The following is an 18,959-nucleotide window of genomic DNA, read 5'->3' on the forward strand; positions in this document are numbered from 1 at the left end:
TATTATCATCTTTCAGTTTGATGGGAACACTCACATCATTGTTAACTTCCTCCATAATCTTCTTCTCGAAATATTTCTTTCCGATCTTTAAAAGGCTTTTACAACAAACTTTTCAAACACAAAACTGCATCGAATGTACAACACGACTTCCTGATCTATGTTACGTTTATTTTGATATATAAATAAATATGAATTTATGAAAATTTGGACTTGAAGTTAGATACATCAAGAAACATAACCTAGAGCATGAGAAATATAGAAAGAAAAATTCAAAGCCTGTAGTGAAAGGAAGATGAAGAAATGAGAAAAACAATGGTGTTTCAAAAGAGTGAGATGAAGGAATGAGGAGGAGATGACATTTGTGAATTGTTCTTGTCGCTGCTACAATGCCTTTTATGAGGTCACATTCATGAAATTAGAGAGTTCGAACTAAGCGCAATGTTTTATTTGAAAAATTAACAATTATTTTTATAAAAATATTCTTCTTGTTATGTACATGTAAAAAAAGTGACACATTTTTATAAATATTTGAGCAACAAGACGAAACAAGAAGAAAGGAGCATGATATATACCAGAGCAATAACTCACCGACGGTGAATCTCGATACTCATACCTCGAAAATATTTGTTGTGCTCTAGTTTGGGCCACTAAACGATTACGACAATACATGTTAATACACACTACATGGTTAATTGCGAGAATGGATCCTTTGAAATATGTGTTTGAGAAACCAACTCTTACAGGAAGGATTGCTCGAATGACAAATGTTATTATCCGAATATGACATTTAATACGTGACACAAAAGGTTACCAAGGGTAGTATATTAGTTCAATATTTGGCTCATCAACCGTTAACAGATTATCAATCAATGAAATTTTACTTTCCAGACGAAGACATTATGGTTATAAAAGACTACGAGATACCAGGACCCGACGAAGGACCTGAACCAGGGGCACGATGGACACTCATGTTTGATGGTGCATCAAATGCACTGGGGCATGGTGTTGGGGTTGTGTTAACATCTCCAGAAAACTTCCATAGGCCGTATACTGCAAGGATGTGTTTCAACTGTACAAACAATGTTGCTGAATACGAAGCTTGCATCTTAGGTTTAGAAGCTGCTATCGATCTCAGAATCAAATTCCTGGATGTGTATGGGGACTCAACGTTGGTCATATATAAAGTCAACAGCGAATGGGACACCAAGCATCCCAAATTAATTCCATATCGATATCATGTTTTGAAGCTAGCTACATAATTTACAAATATCACCTTCTCTCACATTTCTCGAGAGGAGAATTAGATGGCAGATGCCTTAGTAACTTTGTCATCTATGTTCAAAGCTACTTGTCCTAATCATAAGCCATGTATTACAATCAGATATTTCGAAGAGCCTGCGCACTATCTCACAATTGAAGAGGGGCCTGACAATAAACCTTGGTTTTATGACATCAAAAGATATCTGGAGAAACAAGAATATCCAAAGAATGCATCAACCATATACAAGTGTACGCTGAGAAAGCTAGCATCAAAGTTTTTCTTAAATGGGGATGTTTTGTACAAAAGAAACTATGATTTGGTTCTACTCAAGTGTGTGGACAAACGGAAAGCAGATACACTCATAAAAGAAATTCACGAAGGAACCTTCAGGACCCATGCAAGTGGACATACTATGACTAGGAAAATCTTGAGGGCTGGATACTATTGGTTAACAATGGAAAATGAGTGTAACCGTTATACCAGGATGTGCCACAAGTGCCAAATCTACGCCAATAAAATTCATGTGCCACCTACTCCTTTGAATGTAATGAGTTCGCCATGGCCATTCTCGATGTGGGGAACTGATATGATAGGAATGATCGAACCGAAGGCCTCAAATGGGCATCAATTCATTTTGGTCGCCATCGACTATTTAACTAAATGGGTTAAAGCCGCTTCTTATGCAAATGTGACAAGACAGGTGGTTACCCGATTCTTCAAACACAACATCATATGCCGGTATGGGGTTCCTAGCAGAATCATCACACACAATGCGTCCAATCTGAATAACAAAATGATGAAGTAGCTATGCGATGATTTCAAGATCGAATATCACAACGCGTCACCGTACCGACTCAAGATGAACGGTGACGTTGAAGCTGCAAACAAAAATATCAAAAAGATCGTTCAAAAAATGGTGAAGACATACAATGATTGGCATGAAATGCTTGCGTTTCCATTACATGGCTATCGTACTACAATGCGCACCTCAACTGGTGCAACTCCTTAGTCTCTTGTCTATGACATAGAGGTTGTACTTCCTATTAAGGTAGAAACTCCATCACTACGAGTCCTCGTAGAAGCAGAGCTTAAAGAATCAGAATGGGTTGAGACGCGACTTGATCAACTTAATGTTATCGAAGAAAAATGCTTGAGATCTTTGTGTCACGGCCAATTATATCAAAAGCGGATCAAAAAAGCGTTTGACAAGAAAGTCCGCCCTCGAATATTCCAAGAAAGAGATTTAGTTCTTAAGAAAATTCTATTACCTCGATTAGATTCACGTGGCAAATGGACACCTAACTACAAAGGTCCATATGTGGTAAAAGCAGCTCTCTTAGGAGGGGCTCTTATCCTCACTACTATGGATGGAGAAGAACTATCACACCCACTAAACTCTGACGCAGTAAAAAATACTATGTATAAAAGAAAGCCTGCGAAGTCGAAAACCCGAAAGGGAGACTTAGGCAAAAAGGGGCGTCCCGGTGGATCGAAAACCCTAAAGGGAGGTCCAGGAAAAAATTAGGGACATAAATAAAAAAAATCATCCCGGTGGATTGAAAACCGAAAGTGCGATCTAGGCAAAAGTTAGGGATTTTCACTCAACTAAACAATAAATAACAAAAATACTGGGATACGAGGATTCATTACAGCTACGACTACTGAAGAGAGGGGTTAGATCTAAATCACCATTGTCAGAAGCAAAGTTATTAGAGTTATTAGAAGACATTAGAAAAGTAGCAGTATCTATTATCATTTTAAAATTGCCATTTTTATTTTTATATTTTGTAATTACCTCTTTTAAGGAATTACTTCTTGTACTTTGAGCCTATTCAAAGGCATGTCTATCAAATAAATTAAGCTTATTTTACAAATCTTTACAAATATTCTCCCTTTTATCAGACTTGTTTGCAAAATACGATGGATATTTCTTGTGAATACTATTTACAAAACTATTTTAGGGACATGACAAACTAAAAAGCATTTAATAAACATCGAAAAACACTTTGGTTAGAAAAAAGTCAAAAGAAGTCTACGACTACATCTTGAATACACTTGTCGAAATCATATTGCTCACTACAGAATATCAAACTCAAATTATCTTGGAGGATGCCACTACAAAGCAACAGACGAACATGGGGAAGTACGTAATAAAATGCTGATGGTTTAAAAGGAGAAATCATCAAAATCAGAAATACATAAACATTTGGCACATATACATAACAATTATCATTGGGGAACATGCATATACATGTCAACAATAATTATCATTGGGGAACATGCATAAACATATCAGCATTACATTGGGTATCAAAATTAGGAAGATTGTAGGGTTATGGGAGTAATCCCCAGGCCCCTATGACTATAGATTCAAAATCAAGCTTGCTTTATCTATCCTCTAGGTCGTGATAGATAAACAGAATCTACGATATAATTCACTGGGCGGCAATGAATTATTTAGCTTGCATTATTTATCCTCTAGGTTGCGATAGATACCCAAAATTTATGCTTTTACTTCTTATCAAGTTAGTCCTCTAGCAGTGATCAATTTGGTAAAATTATTTTGTGCAAACATTTGGTGCTTGGTGCAAACATTTGTTGAGAACGTTTACCAGTTGCCATAGGCATAATTATCTGCGGTAATTATACTATCTAATCTTGGCTAAACACAAACTTTATCTATCCTCTGGGTCATGATAGATAAAGAAGAGATTGGCGACTACTTGCTCTCTAGGACGTGGCAAGTCAGTTCTCCATCTTTCCCCAACTCTACTTGGATTAAACCTAAAATAGAGTTCGAACCCATTATTTCTTGTCCTCTAGGTTGTAATAAGATATAAAGGAATCCCCGATAGTTTACTAAGTAGCAGTGAGTTCTCTGATCTGTGTTACTTATCCCTCTAGATTACGGTGAGTACATAGTGACTATGAAATAGTCTGTTGTGTTAATTTCAAAATGACAACGAGTTATCTAAACTTGTCTTATTCGTTCTCTAGGTTGTGGCGAATACGTAAAGTCTACAATGCAATCTGCTATATTAGCCCCTGAGGCTTTGGCAAATTATCCTTTTCAAACTAATATGACTTATCCTTCAGGTTGCGATAAGGACACGAAACTTACAATTATTCTACTGACACATAGATGAGTTATCCGCGTCATCTTTGCCTTATTGTTTACATTTTTCATAACTCAGGTCAAATTTTAGGGTCTTACGATATTTAATAAATCTTCGATCCGAATGCACGAGAACTTCATATTCTCGCATCCTTCAATCAAATAATATTAAATAGGGACAGATGTCATACCCCAAATTTAACCACTTATAGCACTAACAATTTAATTTCTTTGTTTAGCTTTAATAAGGTTATTCAAAATAATTATTGCTCGTTATTTAATTCTATGGGGTGTATAAATAAAATAACTGTTGATTATTATTAAAGGGACGTATATTAAAATATCATTATAAAAAGGGGCGCATTACCAATATGGGGGTGTTTATTGGATCGACAGGCTTAACATTGTTGAAACTCATTTTAGGGCCCATGTTAAAATTGAATCATAATTTTGGTTTTTTTGAGTAAGTTGACCAAAGTCAACTAGTTTTTTGTCACATTTTTAGGAGGTTTATTGAGTTTTTGGTATAAACACTCCGTTTGGTTCAACGGAGGGGAGGGGAGGGGAGGGTAGGGAATTTAATCGAGGGGAGCGGAATGGAGGGGAAGGGAGAGGAGGGAATTTAACTAAATATATGTTTGGTTCAAAGAAGGGAAGGGGAGGGGAGGAGAGGGATTTTTAACAACAAGTATGTTTGGTTCACAAGGGGAGGGGAGGGATTTTAAAATCAATTTACTTTTTTATCCTTATAAATATTATTATTTATGCTTAGTAAAAATAATTCTAAATAACAATAGTAATGAGTAAATTTCACCAAATAAAAACGTGTTCATTCATAAACCATAATATAACCGTAAACAACAACACACATTATTTGAACTATATATCTTCAACGCAAATCAAACCATTATCTGATCTTATGATTCATCTAACCCACTAAAACAATTTCTATAATTAAAAATAAATAAAATAAGATTAGAATATTAAAAAAAATAAACAGATAATATTTGAGTTAAAATTTTTATTTATAACATAAATATATTATATTTGTATATATTGCATATTGTTATTATTATTAATAGTATAATAAAAAAAGCCTTATTACTATCATATATAAGAACCGATATAAGTATAAGTATGTTATTATTATAAAAAAAAGTAATATCAAAAAGGGAACTTCAAAAAAAAAAGGAAAAAAATTCAAATGAGAGGAACAACGCACAAATAGCAGCTGCACAATAGAAAAAAATAAACGTGAAATAATACAGAGAAAAAATCTAATTTCAGAAAGTCAGGGTTTCACATCTGAAACCCTAAGCCTTTCTGAGCTTAACCGCTTTGCGATTCATACCTACAAATAGAGAAAGGAATTAGGAAGAAGAATAAGGAGAAGATTTACGATTCACGGTCGAAGAAGGTAAAAAATTGAAACTTAGCTTTTAATTATTGATTCAATCGCATGCATGTTTGATGTTGGCTTTATTTGGGGTTTTCTGGAAAAAAGATAGGGTTAGGATTCTTGAAGATGTTAGGGTTTGTAGGGTTAGGTTTCTTTTTTTTCGGGTTTTGATGAAGAACACAGTGGGTGTCCAACCGTGGCGGTTTCCTCAACGGCCGCCCACGGTGGTGTGTTTGGGTGTTTGTTTCACGGCGGTGAGGGTTTGTTTTCTGGGTTTCGTTTGGATAGAAGAAGATAAAGAGCATTGAGGGACGAGAGAGATTTGAAGAATAGAGAGAGAAAAAAAGAAAGAAAATGAGGGACTGAAAGAGAGAATGAGAGTATACTTCCTCTATTCAATTCCCTATACAAACGCCTTACTATACCTAGTTGAACTTTTAATCTAAACCATTTATTTAACCTACTTTAAGTCAACGCCTCAAGATTACGTATGAGGGCCGTCAGATCCAAAGCCAACGTTCGTGATCTACGCTAGCATACCATAGGCTACACACCGACATCTACCTGATCCAAGCGGATCAGAATGTTCCATATTGGGCCAGGCCTTTCTTTTTACACCCTAGTCATTTCTTTTACTATTTGACAATTTTTTGTAGAACCCCCAAGGGGGAGAACCCCTGCTAAAAACCCCAAAATACCCCTGCTTCGGAGATGCATTTCCAAAGTATTTATTTTTTAGAATTCGCAGATGCATCTCCAAAAACATTAATTTAGGGGTGTTTCCGGAGATGCATCTCCAAAAACACCATTTTCACATATTTTGGGTGTTTCGGAGATGCATCTTTGAAATATACAGAAAGCTATTTTTTTTTGTTTTCTAACTAATGTTTAGTCCCGTATTTTAAATTAAATGACAATGCAAACGACAATGCTTGCAGTAAACAGTGTTTGATATAAACTAAATATAACACGCCAATCGGAGGTTTATATCTAACTTAAGTGGAAAGACGAAGGCGTTCTCACCACTGCTTCGACTGAAGAACAAAGACTTCATCTGGCAGAAAGAATATCAAGAGGCTTTCGACAAGATCAAAGAATATTTGACGAAGCCTCCCATACTGGCACCACCTGTTAGAAATAGGCCTATGAGGTTGTACATCGCAGCCTCAGAATCGACTATAGGAAGTATGTTAGTTCAAGAAAATGAAAACGGTGTTGAAAGACCTGTGTATTATCTTAGTCAAATGTTAAATGGTCCTGAAACTAGGTATAGTGACATAGAAAAACTATGCCTGTTTCTGTATTTTTCTTGTACGAAGTTGAAGCAATATATAAAAACAGTTGATGTGTATGTTTCTTTGCATTCTGATATTATTAAACACATGTTGTCTAAACCAATTTTGCACAGTCGAATTGGTAAATGGGCATTAGCGTTAACTGAATAGTCCCTAACATATGCTCCGTTGAAAGCAATGAAAGGGCAAGTAGTAGCAGACTTCCTTGACCATTCTGTGGTCGCCGTGCCTCAAAATTATGTCGACCTGGTACCCTGGAAGTTATATTTCGATGGATCCAGTCACAAAGATGGAACAGGGATAGGAGGAGTCATAATTTCTCCAGATGGAATTCCAGCAGAGTTCAAGTATTCGATAGATGGTATGTGTACCAATAATGAGGCAGAGTATGAAGCCTTAATAACCGGACTTGAACTGCTGCTAGAATTAGGGGCAAGGAATGTCGAAATTATGGGAGATTCTGAGTTGGTAGTTAAGCATGTCTCTAAAGAGTACAAATGCGTCAAAGAAAACTTAATCATGTATTTCGTAATTGCGAATAGGCTACTCAAGCGGTTCGACTCAACAAGTATCCGACACATACCCAGACGAGAAAGTCAAGAAGCTAATGATTTAGCACAAGAGGCATCAGGATACAAGAAAGATGATGACGAAGAGCCTGTTCAAGTGAGAGAAAAAGTTTGAGCGACTGTGTTATCTCCCTCAAATTTGTCAATTATAAAGTTAGGTGCAGTCGACGCCGAGAATTTCGAAATTTTGACGGTCGATAATGGACAAGAAGACGACTGGCGTAAGCCATTGGTAGAATACTTGCGCAGCCCTACGAGTTCGACAGATAGGAATATCAAATACAGGGCTCTTAATTTCGTTCAAATGGGAAAAGAACTATTCAAGAAAACAGCCGAAAGAGTACTGCTTAAGTGTCTGGGGGAGAGCGAAGCATATTTGTCCATGTCGAGTGTACATAGTGGGGCCTGTGGCGCGCACCAAGCTAGACACAAAATGAGGTGGACTTTGATGCGTTCATGGGTTTATTGGCCCTCGATATTAAAAGACTGTATAGAGTTTGCAAAAGGATGCCAAGAGTGCCAGATGCATGGGGGAATCCAACACGTTCCTGCAAGCGAATTGCATGCCATTGTGAAACCTTGGCCGTTCAGAGGATGAGCTTTGGATGTGATTGGGGAAATAAAACCAGCTTCGTCAAAACAACAAAGGTACATTTTGGTCGGTATTGACTACTTTACAAAGTGGGTCGAAGCTGTAGCCTTGAGAAACGTCGATCAAGAAGCTGTGTTAGACTTCATACAAAATCACATTATGTGTCGATTTGGAATACCAGAAACCATCACAACCGACCAAGGAACAATGTTCACCGGACGAAAAATGCAAGAGTTTACTCAAGAGGTTGGCATAAGACTATTAACATTGACACCATACTACGCTCAGGCGAATGGTCAAGTCGATGCCGCTAATAAGGTAATAATCAGCCTAATAAAAAAGCATGTGAGAAAGAAACCAAAAACTTGGCATCAATCATTGAGCCAAGCTCTGTGGGCATGTAGAACATCTCCCAAAGAAGCAATTGGCACCACACCATTTCGACTTACATATGGACATGATGCCGTACTACCAGTTGAAATATACGTCCAATCAGTGAGGATACAGAAGCAACATGAGATACCATCCGAAGACTATTGGAGTATGATGACGGATGAGCTTGTTGATTTGGATGAAGAAAGAATGTCGGCTCTAAATTCGTTAAGAAGACAAAAAGACAAAGTGGCTAGAGCTTACAATGAAAAGGTAAGAAACAAGGTGTTCTCTATTAACTATTTGATCTGGAAAGTGGTATTGCCTATGGACAGAAACGATAGGGTTCTAGAAAAGTGGTTACCAAATTGGGAAGGACCGTTTAAGGTAATACAAGTCTTTACGAACAATGCTTATGAGTCAGAGGAATTAGCCCCGGATCAACGAATTATCAGGGTGAATGGAAAATACTTAAAGGAATATAAACCTACTCTTCAGGAGTTCACCATTTCGACGACGTAGATAGAAAATCGAAACAGATCTGGTTAAAAGTATTAAAAGCCAGCAGGTGAAACAAAAACATGGCATTTAAAAGTTGGTCCGGAAACCAATTGTCAAAAATTACAAAAATGGTACAAAAAAGAAAAAAATTACATCAAAATAAAACCATACGCAAATGGTCTCAACAAGATCATAAATGGACATATAACTTCTGGAAAGAACGCAATTCGAGCTGAAGATCTGTTTCCCAGCTTTCCAAGGTGTCGAACTCCTCCTTGAGCACCTTAATTTCTTTTTCAATTTGATCCGTAGTTTGGCTAACAACAACAGCATCGACAGTCATCCTTAACATATGCGCATGCGTGGGGGAAATCTCCTTAGAAAATTCTTCCTCCTGTTTGGTGATGAGATCCAACTCCTCCTTCAATTTGGACATCTCTTTCGACAGTTCCTCAAGCCGACGCCGGATTGCTGGAAATCTTTCAGTTTTAGGGAGTTGCTCCCGACGCTTCTGGCCCAACTGAGTCTTTATCTCTTCGATCACCCTCTTTGCCTTGATCACAGTGTCCACATTTGTCTTCAAAGATGTCTGCTTAGCTTCAACCAGATCTTCATTTTTCCTCACATTCTCAATGTTTTCAAGAAGAAGAGGAAGAAGCTTCGCAAAAGCCTCCACTGTGAGCCTTCTTTCCATCCCCTGCAGTTGAGCACAAGCTTCCAAGCTTCCAAAAGCTCTTGACCAAGGCTAGGGTCTTCGTGCAGCAAATCGACCAAGTCAAGACTAAAAGCATGGGACTTAATCTTATCTGTCAAAGCTTTGATTTTGGTAGCTTTAGGCCCCATCTTGTCTGCATGCTCTCGAGATTGATCTGAGTCGGAAGGGAAAGTGTATTGACTTACAAAGCTGTTTAGCTTTGCCAGCACAGAGTCGACATCAATATCCATTAAGGAAGGCGACGCATTATCAGCAATGGACATTGTCGAATCCAAGGCTTTCCCTCCTGTTTGGTCAAGCATGGTATTATCTCCGACGGCTGGTGGAGGCGAAGAAGTCTTTTCAGCAACAGTTGGCAAGACAACTATGGGTTTTTCAGCATGAGAAGTCCCAGCAGAGGTTGAAGGAGGAGCATACTTAGCAACCAAGAGAGCACCCTATTTGCTGGCTGGTTGTGAAGGAGCATTTTAAACAAGAAGTTGGTCATTGCCCTTGGTAGTCCCCAAAGCCAGTAAGGAATCTGAAAGACTAGAATCAGAACTAGTCGAATAAAAAGTATAGTGCGTGGCGGGACTAGTAACAGAATCAGAATCGCTACAAATAGTCGTGATAGTTAAGTCGACTAACTCATCAGCGGCTAAATCAGGATTATCTTGAGGAAGGGAAATGTTGTCAGAAAGTGGAGAATATTCAGCCATACCAGCAACATCAGCTTGTGGGTCAAAAGAACCAACTTGCAACAAAAAAGGAAAAGTTTTAAGAGATAATTCAATTCGTCTAATGGTCACAGAGGCTTGTGGTGATTAGTTCGTACCTGAAGCACTGGGTCGAAATTCCACTGTTTTTCGTCTCCTGTTGAAGCGGCTACGACAACTTTAGGAGAATCTGGCTGTTTGACCGGAGCTGATGGATGGGGAGTAACCAAAGCTTAGTCGAAACTAAATGTCAATATCAAATGAGGCCAAAGTAGAAGTATTTGTTGACAAAAATCTTACTTCTCCGTTTCGTGGTTAAAGGCGTAGGATCATCTTCTGATTCCCCGCCAGATTCGACAAGAGGCACAGCGCCACCAGGTTCGGAAGCCTTGATCTTTTGTTTTTGTTTTTTAGCCTCCCCACCTTCAGGATAAGACTCTTGCTTCCTTTTGTGTTTGGATCTAGGGGTCCGGTGAAGAGGTTTAGCATCCTGAGATGTCTGAAAAAGCATACGCTACATAAGACCTAAATTCTTGCTCGACATGAAGAGACTCAGGTCAGAGAAAAAATACCTTCGCCCCTTCAGAAGTTTGTGACTTTTCCTTCTTGGACGATTTGGATTGGTGATTGGGAGCAGTCGAAACCACCGAATGTTTTCGACTATAGTACAAGTAGACACTCAGGATCAGGTACAGAAAAATGAAAACAGAACAAAATAGTCGAATAGGAAATAAGCCAGAAAACTAACCTTGTGTAGAGAAAGCGAGATGGGTTCGTCATAAGAAGTAGGATTATCAGGTTTGGGCTGCAGAAAAAATGTCAGACTAAACGGCAGCAAAACAGGAAGAGAAAAATCTACAAGTTTGAAGATGTACCTTTGCTTTGGAAGTGTCGGCTTTGTTGGGTTTGATGGCAGGAGTCTCTTTGGTAGCTGCAAGAGGAATAGCTAAAAGAAATGGCTAAGTTAGTAACATAAAAAGTCGAAAGAAATGAAAAGAGCTTTCCAAAAAGGTGTTACCATTGGGGATGGTAGTAAGTGTTCTCATATATTGAGGAGCAATATGCAAAACACCCGGATAGTTATCCAACATGTACTTCGTCGATTCCACTCTAGCAGCCTTTTTCTTACAAGCATTCTGGATATCCGACAAAGGATAGTAATGCTAGTCCGGGATCGGCGGTCGAAATTCCCAAGCCAAAGGGCTAGTAGGTAAGGGAGGAAATTTGTGTTTTGCAAAATAAAGTGCGAAGAGATATTTATCTTTCGCGTAACTAGGTATTTTTAAAGAGGGAATCTTACTGGTTACCTTCTCCCTTAACACCTCAGCCGCTTGAGAAATGGTTCAACGAAGATCAATAGGAAAATATACCACCCCAAAGTATTTCTGGAAAGCTTGAATTTGCTTGATGTTAGTAGCCTTACATTGAGTATGTTTGCCCTGCAAGCGAACAATAGCTGCAGTCAGTTCGGCAATCTTTTTATCAGTAAGTTCGCCACCAAGTCTCAAACTCATTGGTACAGTAAAATGCAGGCTTAAAATTTGTAAAGATGAGAGAAGGCCGACTATTCCATATGCTCTCATACTCCTCTTGAACATGCTCCCAAGTTTCGTCATTAGGGACGTCTACCAATAGTTCATGAGAAGTGAACAGGGATTTGGGAACTAGTTGGCAAAGTCCAAACTGTCGAGCTACCAAGTTAGGCTGATAAGCTGTCAGACTAGGACTCGTGCTCGCAATAGAGTAGGATAGAAAAATGGGGACCAAGAAGCGCCACCAGGTAGTAACAGAAATCTTTTTATGTTCTTCCCTCACGAGTGGAAAGATGTTTGTGAGCCACGTGGGGCCAGACTTGCCATCAGCAAAAGGGGCCATGGATGGCTGAAAATCGACCCTTTTCAGCATCAAGTCGAACATTAGCTTGAAAAGGTCGAGGTTAGGGGCTCCTTTGTCGACTGGGGTCAGAGTCAATAAGCGTTCCCAAACACTATAAAACTTTGTCGGAGAACAGGTTATCTTCCAGTTCTTGAAAGGTTTTAGCTCTTCAAAAAAAGTGGCATTTAGCCATAATTGCAGCAACCAAAAAGGTCCATGCACCAAAACATTCTTCTTTTTGAGGGTGTTGGGGTTGTAGTATCTGATTTTCCTGGCCACATCCGTCAATGACGTGTAGAGGTTGGCTAGTATCAACTGTCACAAGGAGATGTTACCACCATTGTGTAGGTGACTTGCAAGATAGACGAACTGCTTGGCCACCTGCATGGACCTAGAACAAAAGACACATCTCGACAACCAATATGTCAAGAAAGCAACGTGTTCCTCATTACTAATGACATAAGTATTCTTATGGTGATGAGCAATGAAGTTATTGAATGTCATACTTTTAGTGTCACCAAGGTCGAACTTCACCAGAACCACGTCGACGTTCGCATGGTTAAACACAAGACCAGCTGGTTTTAAACCCGTGATAGCAGCAACATCCAGGAGGGTAGGAGTGATCATGCCACAGCTAGTATGGAAAGTGTTCGTCGAACATTCCCAAAAGAATAACGCAGCCGTCAGCATGCTATGAGAATAAGAAATGCCTTTCTGCGACAGGTTCAACAGGGTGTCGATACCTAATTCTTCCCATTGCTTACCTTTGCTAGGTTTCAGACGTGCCATCCAGGCGCAAAATTTAGGGCATCTTAGGGGTGGAGCCGTTCGAAAATTCCTATCAAAAAAGCGCAAGGACATAGGATTTGGGGAGGATATCAACGGTCTAGATTCTCTACTGGTAGGGAAGAAGGCTCCGTCGTCTGTGGTGTAGATTTCAGAGGGAGCGTCAACGGGTAATGGACCTAAGAAAGACAAAGGTGCACCTTCAATTTGAAAATGGATGAGTACCTGAGATTGACAAATCTTCGCTTTTTCGTCAGCAAATGGAGGTTCTGGAACATATGGTTTATTGTGAACAAGACGAAGTTCATAGGTCTTGGTTGGGGCAGTGGTTGGATCAGTAGCCGCCATTGTTGAAGGAAGAAGTTCTTTGAAGAAGCCGAAACGGTATGAAGAAGAAAACGTGAAAGAAAGAAGAAAGAAAATCTTTGAAGAAAAGGTTACTTATAGTCAACAGAAGACGCTACTTTTCCAACAGTCACATAAGTGGCAGGAAGGGGAACACGTGGAGCTAAGAGTTTGCATGCATGGAGCCCACCACTGCCACGAAAAAGGCGCCATCACACCACATTTAATGAGCCCACGTCTCGAGGCAGCAAAGCGTGGGGAAGTAATGATGGCATGACGTCACGGAAAATACGTTACAATGACTCTACCCTATTGAGTAAGTGGGAACATTCAGGTCGAAGCAAGAACTTTGGATACGTTCAGGTCGAAGAAAGAACTTTCATAGATGCCACTCTCTCACGGATGTCACCTGCAGGTCGAAATGGCATCTCTGAGGGGGCATTTTGTTACCCTAAAAAACTTTAGAGACAAAGCAGGACACATGTCCTCAGTAAAAGACCCTTCCATTTTAACAAGAAAAATTCACAAGCAAAGGGTGAAGTAAAAGTCAAAGTAGAAGAGTGTTGAAGTCGTTTGCAGTCAAAGCAAAGGGTGAAGGTCGAACGTAAGAATTCCATACTTAGAGAATTTTTGGACCGAGCCTTCGACTGTAAACGGTTACCAGAAGTGGCTAAAGCGCGAAATTCAAATTCCAAGGTTTGAAATGTTAGTGGACGGTTACCAAGCCAGGATCGTGTGTCAAGAGCGCCAAACGCAAAAAAAGGATCTTACAAAGCAGTTGGTGTCAATTCAAATCTTAGGCGTAGATTATGTTAGGTAGTTATTTCGTGTAAATCCTATAAATAGGTCAAAATAATGTAGAAAAGGCGTGTTCACTATTACAAGCAAACTGCTTCCTTACACTCTGCCCAATTTCTTCCCTTAAGGAAAAAAGAGTTGCTGAGAGTCTTGATGTATGTGAATCACCATCTTTATTTTCAATGCAAACCCTTTACTTTTTAATTGCATGTTTCGAAGCTTTTACTTATGTTGTGTTCTTTAACCAGCATTTGCTTTGTCTTTTTATTTTCACTTCAACCAAGTAGGCTGAGACTGCTTGTTACGATTAAAAACAACCCATGAATCGACGCTGCCTGGTGGTCATGAGTCACCCCAGAAGGTCAAGGCCAGAACGTTCGTACTTTTGCCAAATCCTTTAGGTCTAGGTTTGTCCCGTCGGTCAGATCTGGTGTTCAGTGTGGAAAAATATTGTGTTTATTGTCAGCCATAGAAAACCGTTTCTTAGGCAAACACTTCAAAAAAACAGATACAATTCCAAACTTTAGCACGTGGTCTTAAGATCAACTAGTCGATCTTGCAAGTAACCCTTAGTTTTAAGGCTTTGGGAGGACCAACGGTTGTTTACCAATTTCCACAGTAAACACATACATTTCTTTCTATTAGTCTGCATCACACAATAATATAGACCTTTTTTGAAAGATTCACAAACAAATTGGAATCTAATAAATAAATGTAGAGTAATTATTAAGAGGATATCAGCAATGGTGTAATGACCATACATACTCCCTTACCAAATGAAGGAGTCGTGAATAGCTTTTACATAACATATCAATTTTAAATAAACAAATTGACGAGGAAGGTATCCACCCTCGTTTATTTGATTTGTCAATTAACAGAAGATCTGCCATAAGAACAGGTTGTTTTTTACAATATAGAAAACAAATTCAATGTGTCTACAAAGGTAAATCATGCTATCTTAATGTTGATGAGGAATTAATGATGCAAATTTGCACTGCTGCTCTCCCTCTAGTGTAAATGGACAATTGAGACTATCCTCTCCCCATTTATGTAGCCAACTCTTCAATCAAAGACAACCACAACCAATTACAAAAGACAACCAAAGACATAACTTAACATATATGTTTTCAAATTGCATTAAAATATAATGAGATCAAAATAAAACATGTTATTTTTTTTACATTTACATATCCAATATGATATTCATTTGACAATATTGATGATGGTATGATGAAATGGTTACATGGATCCGAAACAATTAGAGCATTCAACCTGGAACAAAACAATCAAGAGCAATCAATCAAGAATATAAGAATCAAGAACAAATCAACATACTAGTACCAAACTATCTTTGCACCTAATCAAAATCATTAGATCTAGTTAAACAATGATCTAAATAACATCAAATGCCTTCAAATAAATTCATGTGCAATCACAAAAGCAATATTCTCTTTCAAAATCAGATATCAAAATTGAAGGGATAGTTATAGATTAAGCAATTGAAACATAAATTTAAAAGGAAAAGAAAAATGTAAAGTTAATATAATGTCCACAAATATAAAGCAAGCTTTTTCAAATTAAAACGCAAAGAAAATACATCATAATTTTTAACTTACAATTTCCAAGTGAATCTGAATTTCTCTTGCGTGTCTTTGGAGCAACATCGACTTCAATTCATGGCTTTAGTTGTAATGATAAAGTTTCGCGTGTTAGACAAGTCTTGCATTATGGATATAAACAATAATTGTCTTAACATGAATGATGGGTATGGTAATTCTTACCCACCGCATTCTTGGGAAAAACATAAGCGACATGGAATGTGATAACAATGTGAACATTCAAACACAGAGGAAACTTCATCTTTTCATGAACAATTCTAACCTGCAACAAATCATCGCTATTTTTCACTATCCCTAATTGATTTTAATTTTCCAAAAATTCAATTCGATATAAGGAATAAAAGAGAATCAAACCTAATTGAGAATTTGAGTTTCAGCTTGTTCAAAATTAAGTTCCAGAATCTCCCAATCATCTTCGGTGTTTGGCTCTATAGAGACGGAGGAAGCGTGAGGAACATTGGAAGCGACTTTAACTTGAATTGGAGAGTGAATCGGTAGCGAAAGGCATTCGACGAATGGTTGAGAAAGTTGTATGGTTTAAGGATAATGAGAAACGAAAAAATTGTAGGGGTTGACATGTAGTAAAGCGTATTAATATGGCTAATAGCAAAATCGATTGAATGAATGTTGGGAAATGGTGGGTGGAGTTGAATATTTGTGCAGTGTGAAGTTCAAATAATTTGTGCTGGCTTTTCCGTTCTCAAGTGCAACCACGTCTTTTATATAAATGCAGTGAATCCTATGCAATGAACGTGAAATAAAGTTGTGCAATTAGGTTTAGCCTTTTGAATTTATTAGTGGAACAATAATACTTAGTTAGCGGAAATCTTAATCATACAATGAAATAATATTACGATTTAAATTAAATAAAAATTGTTGAAATAAGTTTGGTGTTGACACATCAACATCTTTTATTGCCAAATCAATATAAATCAAAGATTATGCAATTAGTTGATTTTAATTTTGAAATCAAAATAATTTAAGTTTCTAATTAGAAGGTTAATTATGATTTATCCACGTACTTTATATTTTATATATTTATACTATGTCTATTTTTTATGTTTTGATTACTTTGTAGATGTCTATTTTGCAAACATGTTTTAAGCTTAAAATAAATACTTAATACTTTCTCAATTCTAAATTATAAGACGTTTTGAATATTTTACAGAAATTAAAAAATATAATAACTATTTTATGAAAAAGTGAAATAATGTATAATTTTAAAAAAATATTTTTCAATAATTATATTGAAAAATGAAATTAAAATAAGTATGAAATAATAATAATAATAATAATAATAATAATAATAATAATAATAATAATAATAATAATAATAATAATAATAATAATAATAATAATAAATGGTATATTAAAAAAATTAGGTTAATTATTTTAAAATGACTTATGAGTAATTAATATCGCTATATACTCAAAATGTTAGCGAAAATTATATTTAAAACTAAATTTGTCTCTTTCCCGTTAGACACATAGAAATCGAGAAGGTTTTGTTTTTTCTGCATTCAGCACACGAATTTTGGCCATAAAATTCATCGATAAAACCTATAGGAATATTCTCCTAAAATAAACATCCAACAAAGAACAATAATTCGGCACCTTATATTTCACTATTAGGCTTGAACATTAATCTCCTCTTTATAAAAGAAAACATTTGAAAATTGTTTCTAGTCAATGTTTAATTAACCTTGTGTTTAAATATTGGTGTATTTTTTTTCTAGTCTAACACACGAGTGTTCCATAATAGAGTTAAAAAAATGTTCAAAGCCGGCATGGTTGACTAAAGACCACACAGACAAAGACACCGACCCTATTTCATAACAAAACACCAACCCTAGACTTTATCCAAGTCAAATAATGTCTCTTTTTCTATCTTCTCATCATATATAAAACTCCACTTTCCTTTTTCATTCTCAAACCATTACCAACCAATATTGATACATCTTTCTATTCATTTCTTTTCAACAATTAATGGGAAATTCAGTTGTCACTCCATGTTTTCATCCTCAAAACAAAAAACTATCGTCGTCTTCGTCGTCGCTGTCTTCTTCTTCGGCTAAGCTTATATTTTGGCAAGGCGCAACGAGATTCTTAAACGGAAACCACACCGCGGGGGAGATTTTCTTCGAGTTTCCAGATACGATGATTTGTCATGTAGACTCGTTCTTTATCGGACACCCGATCCCTAGTTTAGACTCGGAAGACGAACTTATCCCCGGGGAGGCCTATTTTGTTGTCCCTTTTGATCTCTTTTCATGCAAAACCCTATCGGTTTCTTCGCTCTTGTCATTGAGATCGTATAATAGTAGTAGTAACAACAAGTCAACGATCAAATTCGGAGAGTGTCCGTTTGAGTATTTGAAGGATTGTGATGGAAAGGTTTTGATCAAAGTTATGCCGGAGTTTATGATGAGGCTTGTTGATGGAGATAGATCAGGGAATGATGGTTGCCTTAGTAGTAAAAGCAGTTTTCTTTGTAGTACTCCTGAGTTGAAAAAACATTATGAAATGCTTGTGAAGTCTAAGGATCAGGTTTGGTCTCCTAAGCTTGAGACTATTTTGGAAAACAAGGTTAGGCTTAGAAAAGAAAGAAAAAAGACACAAACTGTGTCTGCTAGATAGAGTTTATATGTATGCATGTATGTATAAAGTTGTAGAGTTATGTGAAATTAATTTGCGTACTGATTGATCATATATATGTACATCAATTAATTTTGAAAACAGTTTTGATTAGTGAACTTTGTAATTTTTTCTGATCTGTTCATAATTATGTGGTGGAAATTGTTAGAAGAGAAGTCAAATATATTTTGCAGAATTGAAACTGAAACTGAATCAAGATAATATTATAGTATATTGATGTATTGCTTCACTGAATAGTTGTGTCTGTGATAATTCAAAGATTAATTAATTCATATTGCCCATTTTTAAGGATCAATAATTCAAAGATTAATTGCTTCATAAAAAATTATATGCAAGTAGGTTTTTTTTTATCAAATATCCACATATA

General features: G+C 37.1%; 2 protein-coding genes across 2 annotated transcripts; both read left to right on the plus strand.

Moving 5' to 3' along the window:
- Nucleotides 1-8,390: 8,390 nt before the first annotated feature.
- On the plus strand, nucleotides 8,391-9,125 carry LOC131659179 (uncharacterized). The gene has a single exon (XM_058928402.1). The coding sequence runs from the start codon at nucleotides 8,391-8,393 to the stop codon at nucleotides 9,123-9,125; it is 735 nt and encodes a 244-aa protein (XP_058784385.1).
- An 8,694-nt stretch (nucleotides 9,126-17,819) lies between these two features.
- Nucleotides 17,820-18,633, plus strand: LOC131656813 (uncharacterized). Its single transcript, XM_058926415.1, has one exon. The coding sequence runs from the start codon at nucleotides 17,924-17,926 to the stop codon at nucleotides 18,572-18,574; it is 651 nt and encodes a 216-aa protein (XP_058782398.1). The 5' UTR covers nucleotides 17,820-17,923; the 3' UTR covers nucleotides 18,575-18,633.
- Nucleotides 18,634-18,959: the final 326 nt, after the last annotated feature.

The sequence above is a fragment of the Vicia villosa genome, linkage group LG3 (genome assembly GCF_029867415.1).
Source record: "Vicia villosa cultivar HV-30 ecotype Madison, WI linkage group LG3, Vvil1.0, whole genome shotgun sequence".
In the NCBI taxonomy this organism is placed as follows: domain Eukaryota; kingdom Viridiplantae; phylum Streptophyta; class Magnoliopsida; order Fabales; family Fabaceae; genus Vicia; species Vicia villosa.

Bases quoted from the DNA above. Each gene is read 5' to 3' on its own strand.
- LOC131659179 (XM_058928402.1), top strand. From the start codon at position 8,391: ATGTGTCGATTTGGAATACCAGAAACCATCACAACCGACCAAGGAACA.
- LOC131656813 (XM_058926415.1), top strand. From the start codon at position 17,924: ATGGGAAATTCAGTTGTCACTCCATGTTTTCATCCTCAAAACAAAAAA.